The sequence below is a fragment of the Vigna umbellata genome, chromosome 4, assembly GCF_029865625.1.
Source record: "Vigna umbellata cultivar VRB3 chromosome 4, Vumbellata_1.0, whole genome shotgun sequence".
Classification (NCBI taxonomy): Eukaryota; Viridiplantae; Streptophyta; class Magnoliopsida; order Fabales; family Fabaceae; genus Vigna; species Vigna umbellata.
In genome coordinates this window covers 67,992,854-68,003,215 of record NC_142168.1, presented here as the reverse complement: position 1 = coordinate 68,003,215, position 10,362 = coordinate 67,992,854, and the positions used below count along the sequence as shown (strand labels likewise).

The 10,362-nt window shown below is 30.9% G+C and overlaps 1 protein-coding gene across 1 annotated transcript; it reads left to right on the top strand.

Annotated features, from left to right (window-relative positions):
* Positions 1-208: 208 nt before the first annotated feature.
* On the top strand, positions 209-2,125 carry LOC148201046 (patatin-17-like). The gene is made up of 7 exons (XM_088113121.1): positions 209-388; positions 480-664; positions 795-948; positions 1,028-1,174; positions 1,293-1,541; positions 1,667-1,836; positions 1,996-2,125. The coding sequence occupies exons 1-7, from the start codon at positions 209-211 to the stop codon at positions 2,123-2,125; spliced, it is 1,215 nt and encodes a 404-aa protein (XP_087969247.1).
* The last annotated feature ends 8,237 nt before the right edge of the window (positions 2,126-10,362 follow it).

Below are 10,362 nucleotides of genomic sequence, written 5' to 3'. Positions count from 1 at the left end.
CACGTACTCAAAAGCTGGACCAGGAGGTCTACCCTTTTGCAGCACGATTTTCATGCGTAAAATAGTCCCTACTAGGTTTTTCCGAAACACAGTATATCCATGCATCCTTCAAATATATCTATAAATATAAACTTAACATTTCTGCACAAAACACACACACACTCTCTCTCTCTCTACTAATTCTACATTATACCTTTGGAAGCCATTAATGGCTCGTTTGGTTTTCTTTGTGTTAATCTTTGCTGGGCAACTGATTGGTGGATTCAGTGCCCAAAAGCAGCCTCCGTCCAACAATGGAAAACTGATAACAATTCTGAGCATTGATGGTGGGGGTATCAAGGCCATCATTCCAGCAACAGTTCTTGATTACTTAGACAAGGCTCTTAAGGTTCATTATTATTGCTAATACTACGTAAGAATTTGAAATGGCGTGAATGAATGATGTTAACGAGGTTAATTTGAATTTTGTTGAGTTGCAGGCTAAGGATCCAAAAGCAGATTTAGCAGATTACTTTGATGTGATGGGAGGAACCAGCACTGGTTCAATCACAACAGCCATGTTAGCCACCCCAAGCCTTGACGATCCTACTCGTCCTGCTTATACTCCTGCACAGATAGTAGACTTCTACAAACTAAATGGCCCTCGTATATTCAACCCATCTAGGTACAATAATATCAATATTAGAGTTGTTAATGCAGATTAACTCTATCTATTTTGTCTTAATTCGTAATTAATGTGTCAATAATTAGATGGAACTGTCATAATAAAGTGAAACAACAATCTTAACATGCAGACCAGGAAACGGTCCCCTGTTCGACGGAGAGGGTTTACATGGCGCAGCTAGTGAAGCATTGAAGGAAACACGAGTTGGTGAAGCATTGACCAATCTTGTAATCCCAGCTTTCGATATCAAGAAACAAAAGCCATTTGTATTCTCAAGCTACAAGGTTATATGCAGCATATGCATATATTTCTTCCTACATTAAACTCCAAAAACGAATTAATATAATGTTTTTTCTGATGCAGCTTGAGAAGGTTCCCTACTTAAATGCCTTCTTGTCGGATATATGCATATCCACTTCAACTGCACCCACTCAGTTCCCACCTTACTATTTTGAGAATAATGGTGTTGAGTTCAATTTGGTTGATGGTGGTGAAGCAGCTGTGAATCCCGTAAGTTAATTTAGTAGATATAAGGTTATGATTTATCCTCCATGCATGCATATACCTATATAGATATACCATATGATGTATGTATGAAGTTTAAGAATGTTATGTTTAATATGAGCAGACACAAATAGCAGTGAGTGAAGTGCTACAGCAGAATGAGGATCCTGAAATTCTAGTGTTGTCTTTGGGGACTGGAGCAACAAAAATTGAGGAGACTTTTGATGCTGACCAGGCTGCCACATGGCCGAAACAAACATGGGCTGTTATTGATACCAATTTTCAAGGTCGTGCTTATACAGCAATCACTGAATACTATCTTTCTTCAATCTTCTCAGGTTTTCAATCTCGCAATACCTACCTTCGAGTCCAAGTAAATATTTCTTTTCATTACAACAAAATATTAAACTAATTACATTTAACTTTAACTAAATACTTTTTATTCCATATTCATAAAGTTTTGGATAATAAGTTGATGAATAAGGTAATGAATGGCAGGAATACGACTTGAATCCTGATCTCTCCGACCCAGTTAATGTTACAAAAGCAAGCTTGGACGGTCTTGAAGAGACTGGAAAACAACTGTTAAAGAAAAAAATGGTGACGTTTAATTTGGATACTTTTGATTTAGAAGAAGGCTTAGAAACATATGCTCAAGCTCTTGACAGGTGAAAAGAAAAAGAACAAATAACCTTTTAATTTATTTATTTATTATTTATAATTTTAATGGCTAAAACCTACAGTGATTGAGGCTTCAATTATGCTGTATTTTTCGATTCAATTATATATAATATCGAATTCTGTTTTGGTTTTATAATTTTGTGAAGGATTGCTGATATTTTGCATGGAGAAAGACAACGTCGTCGTAGAAGCAAATATATGGAAAAAGGAGGAAGACCATTTCTTGTAACCCTTGCTCAAGCAGATTGGGCATTCCAAAAGAACATACATATTTAATGTCAATTATATGACCTTGTTGTAATATCTATATAATAATACACTAGAACCATTAATAGTGTACCAAGCATTTTCCTATTATAAATAAAAAGGTTCCATGTTAATTTTAAGAAGTTCTTTATATATTTATTTAGCTTATGAGTCCCGATCTATCATTACATAATATGGAGATTGATTATATGTATATTTTACTTTGTTTGTATGACTTTGAGAGAATTCAATTATCTTATTTTATATTTTTTTTACTGATAAGAAAAAAAAAATGGAGACCTCATGTCACCTGAACTACTAATTGGTTATTGAAAAGTTGAAATGGTTACTTCCCATTTTAAAATCAAAATAAAAATAATATTATAAATTTATGTTTAATGTTCCTTTTCTGTAAACTCTTTTGATTTTGCAATATTACAAAAAATAAAAATATATCTTCGTTGCCATTGTTAGCTTATTTTATATCTTTAATTTTTATGATACGTACTAATAAAATTTTAATATTTAAGTGAAGACCAATATATATATATATATATATATATATATATATATATATATATATATATATATATATATATATATATATATACTAGAAAAATCAACTCATCATATTAGTAACAAATAGTACTATTTATAAATTAATCAATGATTATAAAGAACATTTTCAAACTTTTCAGGATAGTAATCGTTTATTCTTCTTCTTTAATTGAAATATAAAAAAATTTAACAGAGAATTCAACTTTCTTTCAACCAATTTCTTTTCAATTTAACTTCAGAGATTGACTCTTTAAAAAAAATTATAATTAGAAAAAATATTATTTAAATAATTGGAGCAACATAGTATTTAAATAAATTTTTTATTCATGTATAATATTTGGTAAAATAATTGAGATAATTGCAACCAAAATCATAAGACGAAGGAATCATAAAAATAACAAATTTAAAAAAAGATTTTTTGTTATAGTCACCATAATTTGTTTTAGAAAAATTATGAAAAATCATAAAATAAGACATATTTATGAAAATCAAATTTTGAGTTCAGGAGTCACTTACGCAAAAATAAGATATTAGTAATCTATTACATTTATCGAGAAAGCAGTATCTTTAATTAAATATATGAAGTTGATGTGGTTCTAAAAAATGTTTAATTTTCTCCAAAATAACACTCTAAAGAAACAAAAATATGTTTTTGGCCTAACAAGGATTCACCTTAAGGGTTACCTAGTTCATAAGAAACTGTTACAAAATTATTTTGGATTTGTTTTTTTTTGGAAGTGAATTCGACAAAGATTAACATTGCTCCTACATATCTTTATTTATGATGAAAAACTTAGGATCACGTAGTTCTCAATGAAAATATTGTTCGTTGAAAATGTTAATGTTTTTAGTTTTTGAAGATTTTATATTCTTTTAAGAATTTTGGCATATTTGTAAAAAATAAAGGTATTAACTATTAGGACATCACACGAGTATTCATACATTTGTACTCATACATTTTAAAATACTATTTAATTATTTAGAAAAAAAAATATTACGTATTAGTATGATGCGGACGAACGATCATACAAATACTCCTACCTTTAAAAACACAAAAAAAATCATTTTTCGTTTTTAATTTTATAATCTTTTTATTATAAAAATAAAATAAGTCTTTAAAAATGAAATAAAATAAAAGTCTAAGATTTAAAATAACTCAAATAACACACCTTGAGCTACCTGTACTTTAGAATCTCCCATTTTTTATGTTCTTCTTGATTAGGTTGCCAAGCTCTCCAATTTGGTTGAGGATTTTCCTATTACAAAATAAGATACAAAATTAGAGATATAAATTAATAAATGTAGCCCAAAATAAAGGTATTTATAAAAGCAAAATAAAAGTGATGATTAAGTTACAAGTTAGAGAAAAATTGATTTTGTGAATAAAATGTGGCTTAGATAATGATAAAAATTAACATTTACAAGCAAGTTACCATCACAAGAACTTTTGTGACTTGTATTGTGGCATGGTTTTAAGAAAACTTAGACTTTATAGATACAAAGCACCTTGAGCTAAGAGAACAAACAAATAAAATCATGATATAACATAGATTTCTCTTTTACTCAAAACCAAATATACCCTTCCCAACTTATCTCCAAACTTTCGTTCATTAAACTCTTTTTTCTTTCTCTTTTTTTTTTCTTTCTTCTTCTTTCTTTTTGTTGTTATTTCAATGCTCCCTTTTTACATGAACTCCCCCAAACTTGAACTTCTTCCCTAATCTTGAATTTTATCTCTTCTTAACTTAAGGTATGGTGGTCAAGAACTTTTAATTTAGCTCAAGGTTTCAAGAATGAGAAAACTTTCCTTTTTGGATAAATATTGTAGAAGAGGTAAAAGAAAAATATGACATTGATCATATGTAACATGCAAGTGAATGGTTCAAAGAGAGAAACGCAAGAAAAATCAATTGTGACTCCAAAGTGATAACATTCAACAAAAATTCTAAGCCACAATATCTCACAAGTTTACTCAAGGTTTCAAAATTTGTCAAACACAAGGTCATGAGTATTGATCACAATAAAAACAATGCATCCATCAAAGTTAGGATAAATAAGAGCAACCACAATTTATGCTTAACAAGCTCAATCAACATCATCTCAATCAAATTTTTAAAGAAAAACTCATAATAGTAAAAAGCAAGCATAAAAGATTTTCAATCAAATCAAACATACATATCATTCACTTAAGTCATTAAACCAAATGCAACAAAACTATCCACCGAACAAGTTAAAAAGAGTTCCACAATTAAAACTAGAATTAAAAAAAAAATAAAGCATGAAATTAAAACTCAAGTCTATCCACAAAAAGAATCCTGCAAAAGAGTCTCCAGCTACAACTTAAGAAATATTTTCTCCACTCCCGTCAAAGTTATAGTCATCTTCCTCCTCATCAGGCTCAGTTACATCAATTGTTCGATGATGTCGGTCGAAAGGAGGGATGAAGACATTCACCCTTGTTAGCTGACAAAGATGACTGACTAAGGAAGGGTGTCGAACAAGAGGTTTTGTACCAGAAGCATGAGCGCACTAGCATATCTCCTTAGAATAAGTTAGCCTACATCCACATATTTCCCACAAATGATGTTGTATAGGATGAGAGGCCGACCCAAGGTGATGTTAGAGACATGAAAGCAAGCAGAGAGGTTAGCAAGAATCAACATTGTTTAAAACTTATTCACCGGGGTAAGAACAAATCTCTTGATATGGACAGACTATTGTTGTTTGCTTCTTTGAAAGGCACCCCTTGGTTGACAAACTACTCTCTCAATCTCTCCAAAATTAGCTTTTTCTTTAACTAATTGGGTATACTAACATATATTGTCGCCCATTTGCAAATTTGTGCCAGAAAAAGAGTTAATTGCCTCTACATCAAAAGGAACATGTTTCCTCTACGCATAACTCAATGGAGGCTCAACTTCATCAGAGTAAGTTCTTGCATTTGCATAAAATTTTTTTATTATTTCATTGTTGGTAGGGGAAGGGTAGGCTCCTAAGTTGTTCAACCTCTTTTGAGAAATTCCTGCATAAATTCCGATACCTCCCCAAGCTTCAAAGCTTTCGTTCTCTCCATAAGTAATCTTCAGTTTTGCACCAAAGCAAATTTCTTTTCATGTTCCTTGGTGAGGAAACGATGGGAGTAAAATCTCTTCTTCTTCTTTTGACCCCTTGAGGGCTAGCTAGTGGTTATTTTGATCCTTTTAAAACAAGAGGAAGATGCCATTATGTAAAAAAGACATTCAGAGCAAACGTAGTATTTCCAGGTAAGTAACTAGAGAAAGGTTTAACAAAATAAGTATACACACATATGTACACGAGTTAGAAAACAAGAAATATTCAAAATAAAATGCAAACACAGAAAAACATAAAAAATGGACAGCACAGAAGGGCCAGGGCCAATTTGCCCTAAGTCATTGGTGTTGAGCGCCTCAAACAGGCTGTTGAGCGTGCATCAAACAGAGGTTCTTTGGAACGTGAGTGTTGAGCGCCCTTACCATACCTTTGAGTGGTAGCGAAGCATAGGCTAGAAACCCAAGAGGAAAGGAGCAAAACAACCATTGACAACATAAAACAAGGAAAAATGCAGAAAACGATGATAAATCAACAATTGTCATTATTACCTAAAAGATAAAGAAGAGTTAAACAATCGTTGGCAAAGAAAAGTTGAAGGCAAAGGTGAAAATGACAAGCAAGGCCACTTGTATTTATATCCAAAAGGAAGCTCCCTATCAATCATCCTCAACCGTTGGATATCCAACAACTCTCAACATCAGACTTTGTGAATTCTGATTGTCGTAAGACTCGAAGTGCCATACGTCTTTACCTCAATGGTAATATTTGAAATTTTTGAAAATTGTTAACCACTTAATTGAATGGTCCAAAGGCTAACCAAACAAGTGACTAGGGTCGAGGCTACTTCATAAAAGATCGAAAGAAAGAAGCCCCATCTTATTGCAAACCCCTTCATCTGTCATGACAAGCTCAGACTTAGGAGGCATGTGTATCGTATGATCGTCCGATCAACAACAAACTAGACAGTCAATCGTTAGTCGGACTCCTCCACAAACCATCCTCGTGACCAGACAACCATAAAGACGAACTAAATGGTCAATTGACAGAGAGTTTAACTCTAATGCTGAATAACTTAAAGTAAAATGTGATTACCACCAATTAGATCGCAATTAGGCCATTGCTAAAAAATGCCCACTCCAAAATCTATAAATATAGGTTTAAATTAAGGAGATAAGTGATTTTGCATTTACTATGACATTAATATTTGAATCGTTAAATGTTGAACCAACTTTAGCATTGAAGCATCTTTTATAGAGGTTTCTGAATGGACAAATAAATATAAAAAATTAGAAGCAAAGGATATCATTTGGATCCTTTAAATTATTATCTAAATGTTAGACGCTGACCTCGATCCTACACCTGAGATCCTATATCCAAAACAAAGTGTTATTATAATAATTTATAATAATAAATTAAAAATCATTCACTTTTATTTTAATGGTTTAATACATCATTTGGTCCATACTGTTATGGGTTTGGTTCAAAATGATCCTATCTTTTAAAAAGGTTCAATAAGGTCCCATAATTTGTTAAAAAATGTTCAATCCGGTTATTTTCATTCACGCCGTTAAAAATCTAACGGTGCAAGTGCCACCGTGGCCAAACCTGACTGAGCTATGAAATTTGATAAATACGTTGCAGTGTTAAATATTTTAAAAAATTAAAAATGACGTAATGTAGGTGACACATTACTTTTTGTTCCTTATTTTGATTACAAGAGAGACACTTGAAGTTGCAGTACGGCCACCGCCACCGTCACCACCTATTTCTTCCCAATCGACGGCAACACCTTCCACAACCCCAAAGTAGGGAAATTTATGCAAATTTGGATCTACTAAAAGATGAACTTTGTTGGACCTGTGGGAACAGAAATAATCTGGAACTGCTATAGTTCATTAGTAAGATTTCAGCAATGGTCTAAGGATTGAGGGAGGATTTGCAAGTACATCACTCTCCCATAACAATTTTGTAACGGTTCCACCAGATTGATTTTGTATACCCCTTCTAACCAAGAAAAGGTTTGAAAAACATGAACATCTTTTGTAATGTTCATTGACTTATTACTATTTATTTTGGAATGTAGTGTATCATGGATCTAGTTGCTTTATCAAATAATAAACCATTTTCTGCATAAAAACAGAAATATATCCTTTGAAGCCTTGCCTAGGGTCCATTTTCTTGAATATTTCAATTACACCAGTGTTTTTTAAATACCCACTATAGTGCTATCGCATGTGTTTATGCACACTCATAATTTATATTAATTCATGTATTTAATTCAATTAGGGATTTATTGTTCCAATAATTCCACGAGTTCAATACTATATTGGGTTTTAGTAACATTGAGAAGAAGTGATGATAAGCGGAATGGATTTATTTGCTATATAATGCTATTATTTTTATTTTTATTCTAATATTTTTATTCATATATATACCATACATATAAACTGTTATGTGACTTCTATCATATGTCTGCAATGTTATCTGCTGTATGACAATGCATTTCATGTAGACACTCAATCATTTTCTAGATCAGTATTGGTGAGAATTGCCTTCCACTGGAGATTCACCCTCCAAATACAAAAACACAAAGACGAAAATTGTTTCCACTGTTTTCTCTGGTCTACAAAGTAGTCACATGTCTAATCTTTTCCCTTTTTAAATAACTTATTCTTAATTTACTAATCATGTCTATAAATTCTAATGCACTAATCAATCGCTCAGAAACACTCTAATTGGTTTGTATATAATATAAGATGATAATATACACTCCCATATCTTCTTTTTTCTTTATATTGCATCTCTTTAACCCTTTAAGTTAAATTCAAAAGGAAAAGGGACTCTCACCACCACACTATGTCATCTATTATGCCATTTTCCCTTTCTATGTTTCTCTTTTTGGTCATATTTGTTTACAAATGTGATTTCAAAGTATAACATTTATTAATAGAAAGATCTTTTGGTAGGTGCTCTTCCAACTGCCCTCATGAGGTTGGCAATCTCCAAAACCCTGGTTACTTTTGTGGCCTCTCTTAGCCTATGCTGATGTCTTCCTCTCCTCAGCTTTTCTGTGATATTTTGCTATCTTATTTTGCATTTTCTCCTCAGATTAGGACCACTTACCTCATGCATGTACGCTGTTCCAATTTCACTTTGAAGGAATCACCACCCAACACTCAATAGAAAACCACTTGCAGCACAATGTTGAACCCAAAAATGGCCAAATTAGTCTTAGATAAGAGTAATTTTGCTTTAACCCACACTTAAACCTACCACCCAATTTACGTCAGTTTATTTTTTTAAATATTTCCACCAATTCACTTCACAGTGCCACATAATCATCCAACACAACAACTCACTCAGATTTGGCCACAGTGGCATCTGCACCGTTATGTTTCTAACGACGTCCACGAAAAGGACCGAATTGAACACTTTTAAACAAAATATGGAGTCTTACTGAATTTTTTCAAAAGGTAGGACCATTTTGAATCAAACCCCAAAACTAGGGAATAAATGATGTATTAAACCTATTTTAATTGGTTGTCCCAATAAAAAATTGTGTTTTATTGAAAGAGATGGTATACTGTTTTAGACATTTTTCAAATTGCTATTATACATTTATGAATTAATGTTAATCATTGTGGGATATTGGTATAATGTATTTCTGATTTTATTATGATAAATATCTTTATACATAGTGATAATAATAAAAATAAGTTTCCTATAATAAAAATATTTTTATTAACGTGAAGCAAAATGAACTATTTTCGATCTCAATGCAGAAAATATTATTTCAAAACTTCCATATAAAATTAGATAACGAATAGATTATATTTATATTTTTTTTTTATAAATAAACGCTTATATAGTAAGAGGGAGATTAATCATATATAAAATCTATTACAAAGGTTTTCGGATTCCTTTCTTTCTCTTAAATTAATCTTCTATATATAAGTGACAGACATTCTTTTTTTATGTTTAAGCCATTATTTATTTGCAAATTAAACGTAAGAATAACTACATGACGCTTTAATGTGCTGATTGAATTATGCACTATGTATAATTAAAATATGATTTTAATTAAAATTATATATTAAAAATGGTACGTTAATTATTTTTGTGATCATATGAATTAATGATGAAATTTTACCTTTGACAAAAGTTCTTTTGTTTCAATAATTGTGTACATAATTTATGTTACAATATTAAGTTGTGAGAAATAAAAAATTATAAATTTAAAACATACAAACTAATGTTTAAATAAACTAACTGCTAATTATGTTATTCTCTTAAATATCAGTTTTAATAATTGAGTCATATGCTAATAATTAACACTATCTATTTTATGTCCATTTGTGTTCAGTCTATTATAAATAGATAACGGGTGAAAGTAATATCAAACAAAATGTTTCAAAAATTGGGTTTCTCAACTATTTTTTTATATCGTTTTGTTTAATGTCCATTTGTCATATTTTTAAAACTACATTGATATTGATATTTTAAAATATTTTTATTTTTAATATAATACAAAACAATAAAATCAATGTAACTTATATACAACATAAAATCAACATAAATTCATAAAAAAAAATTAAATTATAATGCACTTGTTAAAGCATGAAGAGTTACCATAAATT